At 40.3% G+C, this 20,455-nt stretch overlaps 3 protein-coding genes across 8 annotated transcripts in view; 1 reads left to right on the top strand and 2 right to left on the bottom strand.

The window, feature by feature from the left end:
• Nucleotides 1-20,455, bottom strand: part of LOC134838917 (importin-5-like) — a 510,521-nt gene that overhangs the window by 187,384 nt on the left and 302,682 nt on the right. The gene's annotated exons all lie outside the window — the stretch shown is intronic.
• On the top strand, nt 2,979-5,008 carry LOC134839834 (uncharacterized). The gene is made up of 2 exons (XM_063855458.1): nt 2,979-3,933; nt 3,993-5,008. Exons 1-2 carry the CDS (start codon nt 2,979-2,981, stop codon nt 5,006-5,008), a joined length of 1,971 nt encoding a protein of 656 aa, XP_063711528.1.
• On the bottom strand, nt 12,956-19,673 carry LOC134840129 (uncharacterized). 3 transcript variants are annotated; one of them, XM_063855820.1, is made up of 3 exons: nt 19,278-19,673; nt 14,697-17,353; nt 12,956-13,906 (listed from the first exon to the last, which is right to left on the bottom strand). In XM_063855820.1, the coding sequence occupies exons 2-3, from the start codon at nt 17,116-17,118 to the stop codon at nt 13,023-13,025; spliced, it is 3,306 nt and encodes a 1,101-aa protein (XP_063711890.1). In that variant the 5' UTR covers nt 17,119-17,353; nt 19,278-19,673; the 3' UTR covers nt 12,956-13,022. The 3 variants fall into 3 exon arrangements, with proteins under 3 accessions (XP_063711890.1, XP_063711891.1, XP_063711893.1); XM_063855821.1 differs by lacking the exon at nt 19,278-19,673 and adding an exon at nt 17,847-18,048; XM_063855823.1 differs by lacking the exon at nt 19,278-19,673 and having other exon boundaries at nt 14,697-18,048.

Genomic DNA, 20,455 nt, shown 5'->3' with positions numbered 1-20,455 from the left:
AAATTTTTTTTGACTCTACACGAAAACTACCATCCCGAATCTGAGATTTTTGTTTCAAACAAAAAAACATGTTGAAGGGAGCTACCCTGCATTAGCGGCTAAGCCCAATTTTTTCGACCAGAAAATTATGGGCCTCGGAAAAGTTAAATAATTTATTTTTTTTGACCGTTTTTTGAAACTTTGTGACTTCTCAAAAACTACCCTCTCAAATAGGAGATTTTTTTGTTCAGTGGAGAGAGCTGGTTCTAGGTATGTCCCCTGCATTAACGGCTCCCACACAACGACCCAGACCTCCTCGTGGTGTGTGGGGGGGATCACAGATCCTCGAACTGGGTCATCAACGGGATGGAGAGAAAGTCGTCGAAGAAAGAAGAAGTCGGGTTTTTGGGTAGTCGAGAGACAGAGGCCCTAACCTCTCGACAATTGCTACTAAGGGCCGGAGATGTAGAAGCTAACCCAGGACCTGCGGCCGCCAAATGCAACTGGTGCAAAGACCCCATCGCCATGAAACACTTCAGTTGCAACAAGTGCAGAGCCAAGTTCCACATGAGAAGGATGTGCAGTGGACGCGAAGCCCAAGAAGCGTACGCGAAAGACACCCTCACCTGTGTCAAATGTGAAGAGAAGGACTGGGTGAAGTGCGCCTCGTGCGACAAAGGCCTGCGGAAAACCCGCCCAGGCATCAAATGCAGCATGTGCTCCCAAACTTTGCACTACCAATGTGGAGACGTCCCCAGAGCCTTGAGAAACAGAGAGGCCACTAGGGAATCATGGAGCTGCACGCACTGCCTAACGGCGACGCCAGTGGAAGAGACTGCCTTCACATTTGAAGAAGAACCATTGGCGAAAGCGAAATGTGACTGCTGCAAAGCCACAATTAAAACCGGAGGCCCGCGAAACATCTGCCAGGAGTGTAAGTCATCGGTGGCCCACCTGAAATATTCGGGAGGCAGAAGCAACCAGTGGAAGTGTTGCGCCTGCGAGCATGGCACCTCGGATACACCCGTAGATACTAGTGCGGAACTACCAGCCTCTCAGTGCAAGGACTGCAAAAGGAAAATTAATCGGAACGCGCCGCGCAAACAGTGTGCCACCTGCAGAGGAAGCTTCCACATCCAATGCATTGGCAACACGCCCAGCGAGAGACAGCAAGTGAGGCGAAACCCGGATTGGAACTGCAACCCGTGCAAAGTTGAGCACGGCGCCCGCAACAACGTTACAGCAGACGTACCCCTGCCTCAACCAGCGAAGACTCCTACTCAAGATGTGATTAGAGTCCTCCAATGGAATGCAGGTGGCATCCACAAACACATTATGGAACTTGAAAGCTACCTCGACGAAGAGAAGATCGATATCTGCTGCCTGCAAGAAACCAAGATGATCCCGAGCGATAGCTCTCCGTGCTTCGTCAAGTACACAGTGGTCAGAAGAGACAGACTCCTCGAGAGAATAGCTAGAGGAGGAGGTGTCATGACCCTGATCCGAAACGACCTGAGCTACAGAGTAGTGGACTGCCCAGTGGAAAGGAACAACCAAGGAGCAGAGGGACTCTCAGTTGAGGTGGTTACTGGCGAAGATCCACTGACCATCACCAACATCTACCTGCCACCGGAGTCATCCCCTGTCCTGGAACGGAGGCGCGACAGATCGGAAGAAGTCAACCTACAACTAAGATCGAACAAGCTCCTGCTTGGGGACTTCAATGCCCACGACGCGCTCTGGGACTGCAACGCGAGAAACGACTACAGAGGCACCTCGATTAGCGAGAGCCTGATTGACATGGAAGCGACGGTTCTCAACGATGGGAGCCCGACTAGGAAAGACCCAGCGTCGGAAGCCCTCGCCTCTCCGGACATCACGATAGCCAGCAACGAGCTCACCGACAGATGTACTTGGACTGTGGAACCTCGCCTCAACTCCGACCACATGCCAATCATTACAGAAGTTAACCTCCCAGTGAAGACCAGAAACCGAACTAAAGGCCACCTAGTCTGGAACTGGAAAGAAGCGGACTTCGAAGGCTTCAAAGCTGAAGTCGAGGACAAACTGAGAAACAGTGAAGAGTCGGAAACCAAGAAGATGGAACTAGAGCTGTACGCCGCCGTCATGGGTGCAGCCACGAAACATATTGGCCTCAAAAAAGTCGGTCAAGCTGGCCAAGTGTGGCTCACTAGGGAAATTAAAGAGGCCATCGATGAGAGAGACCGCCTGAAACCTATGAGACACAGGAACGCAGAGGAGTTCGCCAGCGCCGACAAGAGAGCCACCGAACTGATGATCGAGAAGAAACAAGAAATATGGAGGAAGAGAGTTACGGGTGCAAAAGGATCCAACCTGTGGGGCCTGATCTGGAAACTTGGCAATGGCACACAGTCCCAGAACAAATCGAAGATCCTCATGCACGACGGCGTAGCCAGAGTCACCAATCGGCAGAAAGCTACAGCCTTCAAGAGCTGCTACAAGAAGGCCAGCAACACCCACATCAGCAAGAGAGACCGCTGGGTGAAGAAAGCCGTTAATAAAGCGCTCCGCTCGCCCACAGTGGAGGAAGAGATGAGCCAAGACCTCACCGGGAACGAGTTAGAAGCCGCTCTGAAGAAGCTAAACGCCAATAAAGCCGGCGGCCCTGACCACATCCACCCGCGCCTTTTGAAGAACCTTGGCAGAACTGCGAAGGACTATATTCTACGGCTCTTCAACCACGTCTGGAGAAGTGGCAAGGTGCCGCAGACCTGGAGGACGGCGGACATTAGGCCGATCCTCAAGGGCAAGAAAGCCGCACAAGAAACAGACTCGTACAGACCGATCAGCTTGACGTCGGTAGTGGGCAAAACCATGGAAAGAATAATAACAAGCAGACTCACGTACCACCTCGAGAGCAGGAACCTGCTTACACCGCTTCAAGCAGGCTTCAGAAAGCGCAGGAGTACTGAGGCCAACTGCTCCGCCTCTCGCAGCAAGTCTCTGATGCGTTCCAGATGAAGCCTATGAACAGAACTGTGCTGGCTACGAAAGACTACAGTAAGGCTTACGACACAGTCTGGAGAGATGGCCTCCTCTGGAAGATGCAAAAGAAAGGACTCTCGAAGACCTTGATCCGCTGGACCCAAGGATGGCTCAGCAACCGGCAGGCGTTTGTCACCTTCGGAGACAGCAAGAGCGAAAAGACGCTCCTCAGACAAGGAGTTCCTCAAGGATCCGTCATTGCACCCCTGTTGTTCCTCGTCTACATCGACGATCTCGCCGAAGTGACTCCGGATGACGTGACGGCCAGTCTGTTCGCCGACGATGTTGCAGTATATGCCTCACGCACCTCCCTTCGCCAAGCAGAATCAGCAGTCCAGCGAGCTGTAAACAAGATTGCCGAGTGGAGCCTCACCTGGAAGCTCACGATCTCACTGGGAAAGTGCGAAAGCTCTTTCTTTACTACCAACACAAAGGAAGCCAGATGGATCCCTAACATCACCATTGGAGACACCACGATTAAGACAGCCCAGAACCCCCTGTTCCTTGGTCTCCACTATGATAGACAGATGACCTTCACAGCGCACACCGAACATGTGACGAAGAAAGTCCAGAAGCGATCGCGAGTCCTCCTCTACCTGGCAGGCACAGACTGGGGACACTCCAAGCGACTTCTCAGAGACACCTATACAGCGACTTCCCGCTCTCTGGTGGAGTACGCGGGAGCAGTCTGGCACCCCTGGATGTCAAGCACGAACCTTGAGAGGCTTGAGGCAGCCCAAAGGTTCGCAGGCAGAGCAGTGACCGGGCAGTTGAAGACGACGCCGAACGAAGCGGTCCTCCTTGACGCCGGCTTGCCCACAATCAAGGAAAGGTGCAAGTTCATCGCAATCAATGCTCTTGAGAAATCGATGCGACTCGACCCGAGCAACCCCAGACGCCAGATTGCAGAGAAGCCACAACACCGGCGTACAAAAAAACAGACTGGAGAGACCATGCCCGAGACAAATGGAACGAGATATTCACAGAAGGTTGCAACCCTGAACCCTTCCCGGATCCCGTAGCGCCATGGACTAAACTCTCTAACTGCGCCTTCACCTACACGAACGTAGAGAAACGACAGGACAATGAGACGAAAAAGAAGGCAGGAGAAGAAGCAATCAATCTAAACCATGACACCTACAAGCTCAATATTTACACTGATGGCTCAGCCCAAGACAGCAACAAGAACGGAGGAGCAGGAGTAGTGATAGTCCCCTCAGACCCAGAAGAGGAAACAACGATGCTGAGTCACCCCGCTGGCAAACTCACCTCCAGTTTCCAAGCCGAACTGACGGCCATCAATCATGCTCTAAAACACGTAGCCTCCAACGACCACCATGACTGCCAGATCCGCATCATCACCGGCTCGAAATCGGCACTTCAACGCTGTGAGAGCATCACGAGTGACCCGCGTCCCAACTCATGGCTGGAGAGAGAGGTCCTTGACTCCCTCATGACCCTCGGCGAGCGACAAGTCGGTATCGTCTTCCTGTGGTGCCCTAGCCACTGTGGCCTATGGGGAAATGAAGAAGCTGACAGATGCGCAGCAGAAGGTAGCGCTATGTCGCAAGACAACATCCCCTGGACTTATCACTCAGCACAAGCGAAAATAAGAAGAAACATAAAGAACACCAGTGTGGAACACCCAAGATGCAAGAGAGTGTACTGTGACAGCAACTCAGTCCCTAAGTTCCCATTAGATGAGGACCTGACACGACGGGAACAGGTTACTCTGAGCCGCCTTCGCAGTGGTCACCACACAGAGATACGTTACTGGCGTATAAAGATCAATGATGAAACTGAATCCGAATGCAGATTTTGCGGGCTAGCCGAAGAAACGATGGAACACATAATGGAAGATTGCCCTGCCATGAGGAACCACTACCCAGAAGATTGGAACCTACACAAGATGACCACCATCCCAAGAAAAGCCCTGGAAATATGGCAACGCTTCCTGGACAAGATAAACCCACCGATTTCGGACAGAAACGACGACGACTAGACATCCATCTCGCTCAACACACACACACACACACGCATTAACGGCTACGCCCATTTTTCTCTTACCATAGAATATTGTCCTCGGAAATATCGTAATTCTGATTTTTTGACTGTTTTTCAAGCTTTTTTCTTGTCTCCAAAACTTCTAACAAATCTGAAAATTTGGGTTCAATCAAACGAAAGAGCTGTGGAAAAATACCCATGCCTAAGTGGCTACGCCCAAATGTTTTTAGCACAAAAATTTTGCCCTCGGACAATGTAAACTTGGTTTTTGACAGTTTTTGAAAAAAAAATTTGAAAAATGTGAGATTTTGGCTTCAATCAAAAGGAAGATGTGAAGATAAGCTCCCATTGTATAACCTGCTACGTTCCGTTTTTACAAAGCAGCGGAATTCACTTAAATTATGGACATATATGCAACCAATTGAAATTTCTGATTGAAAAATGTTGTATACATCCAGTACTCACTTTTTCCAATTTGTTGTTTGACATTTTTTTTTGCGTTTTTGTTTTTTGTGTTGGAGTACTAAATTTTGGTTTTTCTCATGATAACCATTTCTTTTTTTTTGTTATTTAAACCATTCTTTTTTAAATTAAAAATTTTTTTTCATGCAAACTTCAAACTTAAACTCAATTAGATTTTCTTACTAATTGAAAAGTGAAAGCTTAATCCGCTATGCTTTCCTTAAGCAAGCACATAACTTCGAGAAACTCGCTTAGCATATTTTTGGAAAACCCGTGAAAATGTAGCATGCTCGAAGGTAGCAGGCTCGAATTTGAGAGGTTTCCGAGTTTGTAGTAATTCGAGGCTTATTTCTAGTTTTTTATTTCACTTTATGGAGCTGCTTTTTTGTCGTGTTTTCGCCAGTGTTTGCGAAGCCCAGCTTCGCCTCTGTGACACAATTGCTTTCTCTAGTTTTTGAAACGCTTTCTTTGTATGTTTATTAAAACACTTTTTTGTGAAACGGTCTTTCTGTGAAACTAAGTCCTGGTAAATGTGGTACGTGTATCATGTATCTTACTTAAGATCCAAAGAATGAATGGCGAGAGCAGAAGTCTTATAATCAGAAAGTATAATTTATTACTGAGAAACACGTTTAGTAGGAAATAATTTTTGTTTCTGATTACAAGACACTTGCTCTCGCAAATCTTATAAGGAAAGAATCAAAGGGACATGTAAAAAAGTTTTTGAATTGTTTCATACAATTTTAAGTAGCTGTATTTTTTGTTCCGAGGAAGAACGCTGGTTCAATATAATTGGTTTTTGTACAATCAAATTTAAAAAAAGAAACTCGAAGTGCTATAGATACAAGGAATCAAAAACGACATTGCGTTGCAGTTGTTGAGAGACTCTAATGAAGAGGTCTGGCTTATGATTAGTCGATTATTTCCAAGTAAATAAAATGTTTAATCTTATTTTTGAAACGGCAGGTAGTTTCGGGCAGTTGAGAACTTGGGTTCTGTCGCGCTTGCCGAATACAACAAACGACGGATGTTGAGTTCTGATTGGAGCCCTTTGTTACGGTAGGTATGCACGCAGCATGCAAACTATCCATCAATTTTGATGGTGTCAGCCTTTGTATCACCTCAATGTTTCTCTTTGTTCATAACCCCAAATTCTTCTTTTTCTCTAACCTCAATTAAAAAACAATTAAAATTAGAGGTTTAAGAATCAAATATAAAAAGTACGCGGTAACTAACAGAACTGATCAAGCTTCAAATATCAAGACTTAATTCGTATCTTCAGACTAGTTTGATTGCATTTTTTTAAGCTTTTGCATTTATTAAACTTTTGCATCACACTTTTAACGAAAGTAAATGTAGGCAAACTATTTGACATTATTTTCTCCGTGTAACTTCCTGGTATGTCTCTAAATGTGGACCTAATTTCGCCCTCTAATTAGCCTTATTTTTTTCTGTCCAACGTTGAGGGAAGCTCGTGTGCTCGTGCGCTGGATGCTTATATGAGACGTGTTGGCTGCTTCATGTGCCCACAGAACTGTCTCTAGTGTTTAATAAGTTATTATTAACTTTGATATGGCTTTTTTGCTAAACTTATTTAATACCTTTGTTCATGAGGGATAGTAATTTTTCAGTCGACGTGTAAACATCACACGCACTGTAAACCTACTGGAATGCACAGAATTTTTGAAATGCTTTTTTTTGCAAGCATTGTTTGCTCACTTATGCTCTAGTGTGAATACAACCTGTTACTAATGAAAATCTGGCTAGAACCCCAGTCCTGACCCAATGGACGGGGAGAGCACTTCGGAATGGTGGGGTGAACTCCCATGAAACTGTTTCTCATCTAAGCTCTACGACTGGGATGCCTGGGTTGGTCTCCAACTACATCGTTCCCAAGTAGATCTATTGTCGAAAAAATCCGTCGTGGGAACTTTCTATTCTTGCGCTAATAGAAGACGGCTGTTCTTGTTGCTAATTAAAAGCATTGCTGTAATTTGGAAGAAAACGGCCAAAACATATATTTTTGCTGATTTGTGAGTTGTTCTTCTGTTAATTAGCTAATTATTAGTTCATCTGTTGAAATTCTGATTTTTACACTTGCGAGAACAAGTGTCTTGTAATCTGCAACAAGATTTTTTCCCGTCAACTTTTCTCACAAATCTTACTTGCTTTATTATTAAACCGTAATAACTTCCAGGCTTGTTCCTTTTTGGTCTAGAGGTAACGTGGTCGCCTTTGCACCCTAAGGAGTTGGGGTTCAAGTCTCGGCTGAACCTTGTTTTTTCCAGTATGTACATGGATTTTTTCCGGTAGGAATTGAATTGTCGGACTTTCGTTTGCCTGCTCAAGTTTTGTCGGCGTAGTTGCCAAGTCACGAATTTTTCATATGCCGTAAGCAAGTTTCATTGTAATTGCAAGTGTTCATAGTAGTTTCAGGGGGACTTGAACCTTTTTAAAACTTTTTTAATTACTTTTTTTTCGGCTCAACTTATTTCTGCTCAAAGATTGTCGGATTTGTTTCCTTTTCGTAAGTTCTGCTTCTTTGCTAATTTAATGTTCAAACATTTTGCTTGGCATGCTCGTCTACAAGGAAATTTTATAGAGATATGCGAAACTTTTGGTATACCTAGTTTTTTCTATTTCTTCTTCAGTGTAAATTGCAAGTGATGCCAAGTTCCACTTCGCCTCTGTGTAAAAACAGGAGAGTTTTATTTGAAGAAAAGCTTCACTTATTTTTGAAACTTCACAAAAAGATAAAAATCCACAATGAATGACGCGAGAGTCGAAAGCGCCGAACAGCAAAACTAATAAAAATTGATTGGTCGATGTAACTCAAGCTCAAATAGTTAACACTTCTTGACAGCCGTAATTGCTCATTGGTCGATGCGAAATGAAATTGTAGCCAGCCGTCATTGCTTACAATCTATATGACGAAGAAGAAAGTACTGATTTTGTTCTTTTTAGGCCATGCCTTAAGAACCAAACTGCTTTAAACCGTGAACGCGTTTGACCATATAAAAATTTTATCAAATTGATAGTTTTTTTTTCAGTCTTGTGGATGAGTGATTTTACTTATATATTTATGTACTCATTAGAATATCTAAACTATACCATTTAGGGCTCGCTTCTTCAATGATGTGACTGAAAAATTTGCTATAAGTTTAATGAAAACAAAATAAATCAAGTTGAGTTGATATTCGAAACAATATTTTTTTCGAAACACATTTAAAATGAAAATTAATATATTTGTTGGCTTGTTTTACTAGCTTTTCTACTTTCAACTATGTGATCGTGGGATAGAAGACTTTAAAATATCAATTTACTGTGTACAGAAACAGACTGGAGTGAGGTTTCTGTTAGAAACAAAATTTAAATTTAAAGGTTTCCCCGGTTCGAGGTGCTCGACTCCTGATTCGACCGAAACGGTCGAACGATGGCCGTTTTCAACTTTTTGAGTAGAATGATGTCCGCTTTCGACTTCGTTCGACTCTACCGGCCATTCTTCGACTTTTCTTGACTTTGCTCAACTTTGTTCTGTTCTACCGAACATCGTTAGGTTTTATTCGATTTTACTGGACTTTGATCGAAAGTGTTCATTTTTACCGGACATTCGACTTCGTTCGATTTTACCTGACATCAGTAGCGGATTTAGGCGGGGAGGAGCCCTTTTGTTTTATTTTGAGATATCCATATTTGTTGACGGACCCTAAAAATTTTCTAAAGGCGCCTTTGGCGCCAATCTATACTAATTTTGAGGGGGAGCGCGATTTTTTGGTCGAAATTTTCCAAAAAAGTGCCTAAAAACGCATTTTTTTGGTCTTTTTTAAAAATTTGCCTGCGTCGCAGAAAATTGGGTCAAATTAGGGTCTTTATAGTGGTTTGGGGGAGCTCGGAAAATCAATTTGGTCGACCTAAAAAAAATGTCAAAATTTTTGAAAGTTTTTTTAAAATCCGCCCGCCTCGGGAAAATCCTAGATCCGCCCCTGCCTGACATTGATCAAATTTGCTCGATCGTCTATATTCGAGTTAACGTGAAAATTTTCCAGTTCACGAGAAAACGTTCAAAATTGTTTCAGTTCGTTTTATTTGACCTTGTTCAATTTGTAAACATGGGTAGAAGACTTTCGAATATCAAATGACTGAGCTTGAGTGTTTTTGCCCAGTTTAAAAGAGAGTTTAAATGAACGAAGTTCAAAGATATCGCTCGTGTCTCAAATTTTTTTTCTCATAGAAAAGTTTACAACGATTTCTGATTGGCTAAAATTTGAAAAAATTGTTGATGTAAGCCCGTGCACCTTATCGAGTCCAACAAAACTGGATTTTGGGGTTACCGTTCTTTTGATCCATCAATGACTTCTTACTTAACATTCTACTGGTCGCCTATACTTTGTCTCACAATATAACTATACAAAGAATGAGAAGTTACGCGAAAATTTATAAAAAGCATGAAAAAGTCGGTATAAAAAGCATGAAAAAGTTTTTCATGCTTTAGGTAAAAGCATGAAAAAGTCGGTCGAAAACTGCGTTTCTGATGTCACTGAGTTACTGAAGTAGCATCCTTTCGCAGGATTTTGTAAGATTTTAGATGCTAAGAAAGTTATACCAAGGGTTGCGTCAAAATCAATTTACTGTGTACAGAACTTGAGCAGGCAAATTCGCTTTTCATGCTTTAGGTAAAAGCATGAAAAAGTCGGTCGGAAACTGCGTTTCTGATGTCACTGAGTTACTGAAGTAGCATCCTTTCGCAGGATTTTGTAAGATTTTAGATGCTAAGAGAGTTATACCAAGGGTTGCGTCAAAATCTATACACCTAGAAGATCGCTTTTTTTACCAATTCTAATTTTGTTACATTTCAGAAAGCATCTTTCATAGCTGTCAAAAATTTGCGCCCATATTCTAGCATAAAGTTGTTTCATTTGGAAATTGATTCATAATAGCCAGAATAGCTAAATTGTAAATGATTAGCTAGTTTTTCAAATAATTAGGCAAAAAAATAGCTTCAAAACAGATTTTCTTATATTTTATACAAGACATCTGAAGACTTCACAGATGTGAAAAAATTACTAAAACAGTTTCATAAACTTAGAAATGTACATCAAAAATGTGCGTAAATTAGTTAACTTTTTTTTATTTAAATTTTTTGAAACAAGTTTTATTGGTTTTTAGATTGATTTCTTGAAAGTGTTATGATTTTTAGTTACAGATCAGCTTGAGATCATATTATCGGAACATTTCGTTTTTAAGTATCATGGTATCTTGCTAAGATCTTGATAAGATTTAGCATGATCTTTTCAAGATTTGCAAGACCAAATTACCATTGATATCCTGGCAAGATCCCGGCTTTGTACGTTTGTTTTAGCCGCTTGGATTTTTTGCCAAGATCTTACCAAGTGCCATGGTTAAATTGTTATGATTTTGTGATTTTGCAGGATATTCGCAGTCTATCCATATAACTTGCTTAATTTAATTACGTTAGTGAAGTATTTGATCGCAAAACCGGTATATCCTATTCCACTGAAACTTGTTGATATAAGAGAGCTCTTTTTTAAGGAAAAAAGTTGCCACAAACCGATGAAGAAGACTTATATTCAATCTTTGTTTGTCGATGATGTTAATAAATTATATGTATACGTTATTCAAAAGTAATACGTAAAAAAAACAAATAGTTCGATTATGGAAATCATCGAGCAACACAGATTGGATAAAACTTTCAATCATTATCAAGCCTTGATTCATCAAAGCAATTTGCATTTATGTTTCATATATGACTCATGGATGAACGTCCTCTATGCGGCACTGCAGCATAAACGATTCATTGATGCAAAAACTGAAGCACAATGCAGCTTCAACCCAGGAAGAGCTGAACTTATGGCTGCTCCAATAATTAATTGTCTATTGCCAGTGGTGTAAGAATTCACAGATTTGAAACTGCGTTAGTGTGTAGCAGTTTATCTGGCTAGTTTTGCCACCATTTTTCATCAGCTAAACAATTCGCTCAACCGATTTCACAACAGGCGGCCGATATAAAAAAAAATGTTTGATGTCGGCAATAGCGTGGAAAAACGTCGTTCGTTTTTTTAAAACTCAGACTAAACAAGGTCTCTTTTTTTAAACGTAACAGAAGAATTGAATCAATTTTTCATCAAGATCCCAAAATTAAAACTTCTAAATGATGCAGACATTTTGGAATTTTCCTGGTGCCCGATCTAAGTTTTTGGCTCTTTTTCCTTTTCCCCTACCTGCCCGTGCCAGTTTGTAAGTACAAGATTCCTTTACATTGTCCAGTTGTATCAAAAACAAGCATGTGGCATGATTAAATCGTGGCAAACTTTTTTGGTCTTCATACTCAACGTTGTAAAACCATTAGTTACACCATAAAGTTGATGTTTAAAATTATTTGAGGTTGAAGGAGGAAAAAAAGCCAGGTTTAAATTTTTTTTTAAATGCGTGCAACTTATGAAAAACTCTAAAAAAGTGTTTCGAAAAACCGGTTTATGTAAATAACTTGGCAGTAAAACGTAGTACTTTTAAGCGTTCGAATTAGTTCATTCAAAAGTTTAGTTTTATCCTATATATTTTGTAGCGCAGTTTCCTTAAAAACCTGAAATTTTCACAAATGAAAAGTTGAAGAATGCAAGCAAAATAATACAAGACTGCTCGTATCAGGGCAAAGCCCTGAATGTTCCGACTGCCTTTTAAGGTTTATGGAGCAGCAGTAATAACATAAAAAATTAAATGAAATAAAATAAAATGAACTTTTTTTTCCAAAATTTGAAATTTTTTATGAAAATCATCCCCCCACACGCCATATAAAGTACGAAAAAGAGAGATTTCGTTCCTTGTAACAAATCAATTATGGCAAATAAGCTTCGTTCAACCAATTTGGAACGATTTATAAGACGGATTAAATCTCCGCTTACGCGTTAATAGCGCGAAGTATATCGCGCGTTAATTGTCCCAAATTGGTCAAAATTGCCAAAATGGCAATCTTTAAACCCTCATAACTTTACGAAAAATGATCACAGGTGAAATATCTTTTCAAATTCAAGTTCAGGACAACAATGGCTTTCGAATGATATAAAAAAATTCCGTCAAAAATGGCTAGTTAAAAAGTCGAAATTTGTCTGAAGAAAAAAAAAAACCCACCCCGAGCACAAATATTCCGTTACTTTCGTATCGAAAGTCGGAACAAAAAAAAGTCCGCTGCCTATACTAAAAACATTTTTTGGGTTAAAACCTTGTTAAACAGAATCACCTAAAGCAATTGAGATTTTCTTTCATTAAAATTTTTAAGCATCCCAAAAAAGGGTCGTCGCTCTAGAGTGAAGCATCACAATAAGCCAACCAAGTCAGATTTACGACTTGGATGACCTATTGTGATGCTTCACTCCACTGCTTTGACCCTTTTTATACAATGACTTCAATGAAAACTACAATGACTTTACTTCACGAGAAAGTGGTCGGCCATGTTTTCACGGAAAAATTGTGATATAAGAAATTCAATTCAATTATCTATTCTAAAATTTTTATTTTTTTTTTAGTTTTAGGCACTACATTAAAGTTTTGTTGACAAAAGTTATCATTAGTATTAAAAAAATATTAGTTGAAACGGTTACGCAGTTTGCATGCACGTAAATCAAAATAGTTTGCCGCTCGAAGTAATAATCCGAGTTTTCATTTTGAATCGAGCTTTCATCATTCAACAAGCTGTAGTCGCCGATACTTTTTGTTTCTGAAACTTTTTCATTATTTGTAGGTGCAGTTTCATTTTTCATCAGGTGATAGAGACCCACTTTTTGAAGCACGAACTCCGGTGGGGTATGCACTCCGTACAATTTACGGATAAGTTCTTCTGATAGCTCTGGTCTAGTTGTTGACATTGATAACCAGTTTTCATTTGTCAAGCACAAAATATCTTCAATCGACGAATCACCGCGGAAATATTTCATGAAATGTTGCAAGTCGTGAAAACTTCCTTTGAACATGTCACACATCTCATTTTTGTTCAGACTTTTTGAAGACACTTTCTCTAGCTTTGCGTCAAGCTTGCGCATTAAAAAATTGGTTCTCGGGTCAGTTGCGTGAGATTTGTACATGTAGTGGTAAGTTTTATTCACAACTGATGCCAAAACACTCCTGTCCAGACTAAGATCAGAGAAAAAAGAGATAAACTCAAAATTTGAAAAGTAAATGTTTTCATTTCCCAATTTGCGAATTAGAATATCGAAGTTATGGATGTCGAGTGCATCCAGTGTTTTTCCTGTATCGAGTATAAGTTGGATTTTTCTGTTGGTATCTTGCTCTGATTCGGCTGTATCCAAATATGACTGGATAATTTCCAGGGTTTCTGATGAGTTCCACATGTTCACATCCATATGTCGTAGGCACTTCTGGATCTCACATGGGCTCATGTTTTTGATCGACTCCAGTTTTGCTAAAATGTACCGCAATTTAGAAACTTAGCAAAAATTCGAGATTATCTTGCTCGCAACTGTCTCAATTTTTCATTATGCTGTTGACAAGAGTTACAAATATAAAACGGAAAGGCAACTGCTTTAGTAAAGAAATTGAAAAATAGGAAAAATTACAAAAAAATATCACATATTTTTGTTTTCAAATGTTGTATAGGTTTTGTATGTTTTTGTTTCAAAATCCGTCCACTCGGCCACGGCTGCTCAAACCACTCGGCTACGGCTGCTCTGTATTTGGTGAAAATGTTCTGAAAAATGAAAAAAAATTAAACCAATTTTCTCGCACAGAGACAATTTTGAGGCCCCAAATCATCCCTGAAAAGCTTAAAAATGTTAGCAAACTTGACCAGGGGCGGATCTAGGATTTTCTCGAGAGGGCGGGTGGATTTTCAAAAAAATTTCTTCGAAAATTTGTTCCACCTTTTTTTTAGTCGACCAAAATGATTTTCCGAGCTCTGCCAAAGCACTACAGAGACCCTTTTTGGCTAAAATTTCTGCGCAGGAAAACATTTTGAAAAAGCAGGCCAAAAAAGGCGTTTTTAGACAGTTTTTGGAAAATTTTGACCAAAAAAATCGCGTTTTTCCGGCGCGCGCTCCCCCCGCAAATTAGGGTCCGTCACCAAAAATAATATCTCAAAATAGTACAAAGGGGGACCCTTTTGTGTCAGCAGGGGGGTGAATCCATATTTACGTTTCAAAATTGACATTTGCACTCTCAAATTAGTGAACAAAGTAACTAATAAGTTCACTTACAGTATTGAAATTTGAGATAGTTCCAGCATGAAAAGAATTGGGAGTCGGTTCTGCTGGTACATGTCAGAGTAGCTAGTGAGTTGAGAGATGGATCCTCATTGTTCGCCTCAACTGCCAACGCATCCGCACAGCCAATCAGAGCCGACATCTCCGATTCCGAGAACTCCAATGCTCTCATTTGTTCCATATTGTATACTGCATTGGCAGCAACGGAGTAAAATGATTTAGACAGCAAGTTTTGGGTTTGGTTCAAGGAGGGGTCTAGGAAACAATAAAGAGGAGCTATGGTTGCAAATGTGAAGCCGTTGTCTGAAGTCTTCCGCTCCAAAATCCTTTCTCGGATTACACCACCCAGTTGCAATGTGATCACGCATTGTGAAATTCGACTTAGATAGACATTGAAAGTGTAATGAGTCATCATCTTCACCCAGTTTGGAGATACGAAGCAGACAAGGTTGCCTAAAATGTCCAAATCTTTTCTAGTCGCCAGGACTAGTTTGTCAGGTTGGCACGCAAAATAAGCGTCCACCCACGATGTCAACACACTCGATGGAACCAACTTGTGGGCTGTGAAACCAATGGCGAAGATAGCTTCAGAGCAGAATTTACTAGATGCAACGAATCCAACAGGCAACTCCACTAAAGTTGGTCCGGCTAGAGCATAAGCCTCAAGTTGACTGATAGACTTTTTGTCATCCATTTGTGGAATGAATTCTTTAGCCAATCTTTGATGGCCTTCTCGAGACGTGACTTGTAAAGATGCAAAGTGCAAATAGTCAAGCCAGTAGGCTGAATTTAGAGGTATAAGAGCCCCCTCGTCAGAATATTTGAATGACCGAACAAGGCTAAGTTTCTTCGAGTCGTCGCACAAAATAAAGTCGAAGCTTCTTAAATATTGATCCGAGATCTTTTTCGACTGCAACAAACTATCAGCTAGCTTAACATGACAGAATGAAAGAATATTTACCTGCTTCCGAATTATTTTGCCTGCGAATTCATTCGAAACGAAGCTTTCAAAACAAGGCAAAATCGCTCTGAAGAATTCGTGCTCAATGAGATCGTTTTCAATTTTCTGGAAAATTACAAACTTTTGCAGGTCGTTCATACATGAGCAATCAGATGCAATCAGTTCACGCATCTCTTTTAAATCTTCAATGGACAGTTGTATCAGTTCTGATGAATCAAACAAGCACAGAGACAGCTTGCTCCTCGAAATCGCATCCTGATTTATGACTCCGTTTGATGCGTGACAGTAGGACTTGTAATATCCAAAGAGTGCCAATTTTTGACCCGCTGAAAGAAGACTTGAGTTGATATTTCCAATCTGGGAGCAGAGCAGTCTTATGTTCAGTTGGAACTCTTTCAGCTGAGAAAAATGGGAGTAAGGACTCATAAGGAATCTCAGGACGGAGTTCGATGAGTCATACTTGGTGGCGTAATGTTCAGAGAGTTCTAGAATTGTATGGTCAGATTTTTTTATGACGGCGTGCATAAATGATGGTTTGAACTGGTACTTCGAAGCTAGTTGCTGTAAAGTGTTAGAATCTAAAGCCGGCACTAGATTCAATGGAATTGGCTTGGAAGTACTCACTAAGTAGTCGATCAGTTTTTGCAGAACGGCTCTTGCAGCTGAAGTTGAGGAGAAGTCAGTTTCTCGGGTCAATGAATACAAATCGTTGTGCTGAAGCAGCATATCTAAATAGGATGCGCATGAAAGCAGAACTTGAGCAGATTTTTCACTCAACACCAAGTCACTCAGTCGTCTCAAGTTTTCGTTCAGGTTTCGAACTAGGCTGTGACAAGAGGCTTCCTTTCCATATTTGGTATGAAGAGCCGACAGGTCATTGGCCATTTCGTTCAGTCGTCTCAGTGGCAGTTCGTACTCGAATATTTGCAGCTGACTTTCAGATAATCCGTCCAAATACATGCTGTAATATGTCATCAAGCCACTGTCCCAAAGAGCTATTGGCCGGTAAGACCCCCTCACCACGTTTTTCAAAATCACAAACTTTCCAGGAAGTGTGTTCCAAGGCTCCTCCCCACTTGGCAAGTCTTTCACAGTTGTCCAGACTTTCTCAGACGGAATATTGGAGAGGAAGAAGTCGCCAGTTTGAAGTGGCAGGTGCGGGGTTCGAACTGCCGCGGGTGCGAGCTCACGCATGATGTTTTCGTACTGCATGTTGAGGTTTTCTAGCGTCAGCGACGTGAGGTTTAAAATTGACACATTTTTAAATCCATGGGGCAGATTTTCATAGCTCTGCAGAATTGAAGATCTTTTTTCTTCGCCTAGTCTCTCGGATAGAATGTCGGATACGTTAACTCTTATTTTCTTCACGTCAAGAAGTTTGTTGGCATCTGGTCTAGATTCAGCCAAAGTAGCCAGATATACGAATGAAATAAGCAGCCAATTTGGGAGAGTCATTTTGCAGAGCCCTTTATCTTTTTCTTTTTCAGAAAAAGAATCGATATTTTAAGTGACTGCAACTTTCAAGTAATTACAAATATTGAAGGGGAGTTGATTTCGAAATATCAATTGTTGGGACTCTGTTACTAGCGCTTTTTAATAAGGCAAATCGGATTTGGGGAATTTTAATGAGTCTTTAGCAGTTTCCTCGACTGTGAAAGAGTAATGATTCCGCTAATGGATACGAATACACCTAAATGAGGAAGCAAAATTATTCAAATGAGCTGAAGCGGGTTAAAAAGAATGGAGCTAAATAAATGTGAGAAACTGACAATAGCGAGGGAAAGATAACATTTCATTTTTTCCGTGAATTAAATATTTTTATTATTATTATGACGAACAGTAAGTTTTTCCGCAAATTACTTTTCTAATTAATTATTAAATCATATTTACAACAGTTTTGTTGAATTAATTTTCTTATTAACTTTTTCTGTCATAAAAATGACAAAGAAGCGAAATGAGTTTTCTCTTAGTGAAATTTACTTCTGAGCAAGGCTCCAAACGCACCAAATCTTTGTTCATCTATGAGCAGTAAAAAGTCAATGCTATCTAAAAACAATTAAAAAATTGATGATTCGACAAATGTCGTACGCCATGTGGCATTTAGAAAACAATAAGTCGTAAATAGATCAGTGAGAAAAGATCACAAAAAAAACTTCCTTCCATCAATAAATTTGTTCACTTACATACTCTTGATTTATTGGCACTGGAAAAAAATTTAACGCCTTTTCATAAATAATTTCTCTGAGTGTCTTTAAAGGAGAGGAAGAGTTGGAAAAATGTGGATTGAAAGGTTAGGATAAAGTGGTTGAAATTTGTGGATAACAGGTGAGGGGAAATGGAACGTGTCAGAGAAGCACCTGAGGATCACTTCCTGAATTGGGTCCGATTTCCTCCTAACAAAGAATTTTTAAAATTCTATCAGATGAGGTGGAATTAATGACACGGAACATCTTCTGAGCCGCAACTGGATACTCTGAATCAAGAGTAAAAGCAAATCTTGAGGATAGGATTTGGGGCAACCAAATAGGATTTGCGAGGTTGTTTTGTAGGTATTAATTTCAAATCTTAACAAAAAGCTAATTGACTTAGTTTTGTATAGCAAAAAAGTATGATATCTAAGAGTCAGAAGGCGATCTTAATCTCACAGTTTTTTTTCCAACTCAATTTAATTCTTTTTTCAACACACAAAACGAGGCACCAAAAACAAGTAGATAACCAGAGACAGGAGCCGGTGCAAGCAAAAACAAAGTAATAGCTTATTCTATTAAAAAGTTTGAAATATTCAAAAAACAAAAGGAAAGAAAAAAAAACAGGAAATAAATTCGTTGCTATTATTTCCAGGAAGCCACTTTTTATCTTCGTTTGAGTGATCCAAAAGTTCAGATTGATTGGCACAATTTTGGATATTTTTTGACAGAGGCTAGAAGTACTCTATGATACGCACCCACACAGGGGCGGAACTAGGATTTTCTCGAGGGAGGGGGGCTGATTTTCAAAAAGATTTCGAAAATTTTGACGACCTTTTTTTTTTAAGCTAAATTGATTTTCCGAGCTCTACTAAAGCGCTAAAAAGACACTGTTTTGGTCAAATTTTCTACACCGCAGGAAATTTTTTGAAAAAACAGGTAAAAAAAACCGTTCTTGGGCACTTTTTGAAAATGCTGACAAAAAAACCGCGTTTTTTTGCGCGCGCTCCCCCTCAAAGTTAGTATTTATTGGCGCCAAAGGCGCTTGTAAAAAGTTTTTAGGGTCGGTCGGCCAAAAATGGATTTCTGAAAAAGTACCAAGGGGGGACCCCTTGGGTCGGCAAGGGGTCGAATCCCTGAGGGAAAGACGTCTCACCCCCCCCCCCCCCCCCCCTAAATCCGCCCCTGCACCCACATAAACAAAAAAGACAAAGTTGATCCTCGTGAAAATGGACGCATTACTAACAATCAACCTCGGCCTGATGCAAAAACAAGGGATAGTTCAACAAATTAGATCAATGATTTTTGCGATTCTTTAAACAAGCTTTGAAGTTGATTTGAATGGTCAGACTCAGACATAATTATTGAGATTTCATTTTTTGACAGTTTTTCTTTGACTTTTTTTATTCATAAAGCAGAACTACTTACGTTTTTATTCGGCGAAACAAAAAACTACAAGATTTGACACGAGAGTTTTCCGGAAAGAATAGATGAAAGACGCATTTGATAAGTCTGTGGACAAAGTGACCACTTTGATACTGTTCCAAGAAAATCGTTTGAGTTGCCGCTAGGACCAAATCGCACCTGTATTGCATTCAAAGTGGCGAAAGTTAATCAGGGGATTTAGTTTTGGGAAGTGCAAATCCTAAGTGAGTGTAAGTTGTATATATTTAGCGACATGCGCAAATGCCGACAAATGCGGGTAAACAAGATTCCAATAGAGATAGCTATTCGGTACAGGGGGAAAGAGTTAAGTGTTCTAAACAAAAGGCTCTGATTAGATTATCCTCAGCTTTCATTCACAACTTGTTCCGGGTCCAACGGGGGTGCCGGGAAGCACGGAGCTAATCTGCTTGGAGGAAAAGAGACACAATTGCTGACAGGATAACTGGATTAGGATAAAATTGTCACTTGCATCTACCCCATTTCAAATGCAATTCTTCTTCGCTGCTTGATACCATATTTTATTTTATGATATTATTTGTTTCTTAATCAACCGCAGATTTTGCAAGACGGTGCAATGAATACCGATATCGGTCTTGGCTATGTTTTTTTTAAACATTTTTAGGCGAGTTTTTTCCATTCGATGGCTTAAACAGAAGAAAAAAGTATGCTAGAACGGTTGAAAATAAAACGATATGTAGAAAGTCTGGGTCTGATTTTGTGGAAAGTTGACATTGGCATCTTTTCTGCTGAATTTTTTTTTATAGCCAAACTGCAATTGAGTTTTAAAGCAATAGTCTAAGACCGCTCCGATAAGTGTTATTAGATGATCCAATTTAGATAATTATATTTCTAGGAGCAAAATCTAACTGAAGTTTCCTATGCTTTTTTTTCAAATTCTAAAAAGTTTGATGGTTATTACTTACAGTCAAAGCAAGAACATCAAGCCCACTCATTTGATTTTTTCGAAAATTCAAAATTTTAAATTTTCAGGATTTTTGAATATGTCTTAAGTTTTAAATTAATCATTTTTTCTGATAATTTTTAAACGTTTCTCAATTTTCCGGAAAGCGTAATAAAACACAGTTTTGATGCTCCATCTAAATAACTGGTTAGAGCATGAGTTCGAGTGCGCGTAGTTTAGTGTGCTGCACTAGCGAGTG

Source organism: Symsagittifera roscoffensis, chromosome 2 (assembly GCF_963678635.1).
Source record: "Symsagittifera roscoffensis chromosome 2, txSymRosc1.1, whole genome shotgun sequence".
Classification (NCBI taxonomy): Eukaryota; Metazoa; Xenacoelomorpha; order Acoela; family Convolutidae; genus Symsagittifera; species Symsagittifera roscoffensis.
The sequence above is the reverse complement of the archived record's forward strand: the minus strand, read 5'-3'. Positions and strand labels throughout refer to the sequence as shown.

What these genes read in the sequence shown, in the direction of transcription:
- LOC134840129 (XM_063855820.1), bottom strand. Translation starts at nt 17,118, where the DNA reads ATGACTCTCCCAAATTGGCTGCTTATTTCATTCGTATATCTGGCTACT. An exon ending in CTATCTCAAATTTCAATACT is followed by an intron (nt 13,907 to 14,696) that starts GTAAGTGAACTT and finishes GGTACATTTTAG; the next exon opens with CAAAACTGGAGTCGATCAAA.
- LOC134839834 (XM_063855458.1), top strand. Translation starts at nt 2,979, where the DNA reads ATGAAGCCTATGAACAGAACTGTGCTGGCTACGAAAGACTACAGTAAG. An exon ending in AGAGAAGCCACAACACCGGC is followed by an intron (nt 3,934 to 3,992) that starts GTACAAAAAAAC and finishes AGATATTCACAG; the next exon opens with AAGGTTGCAACCCTGAACCC.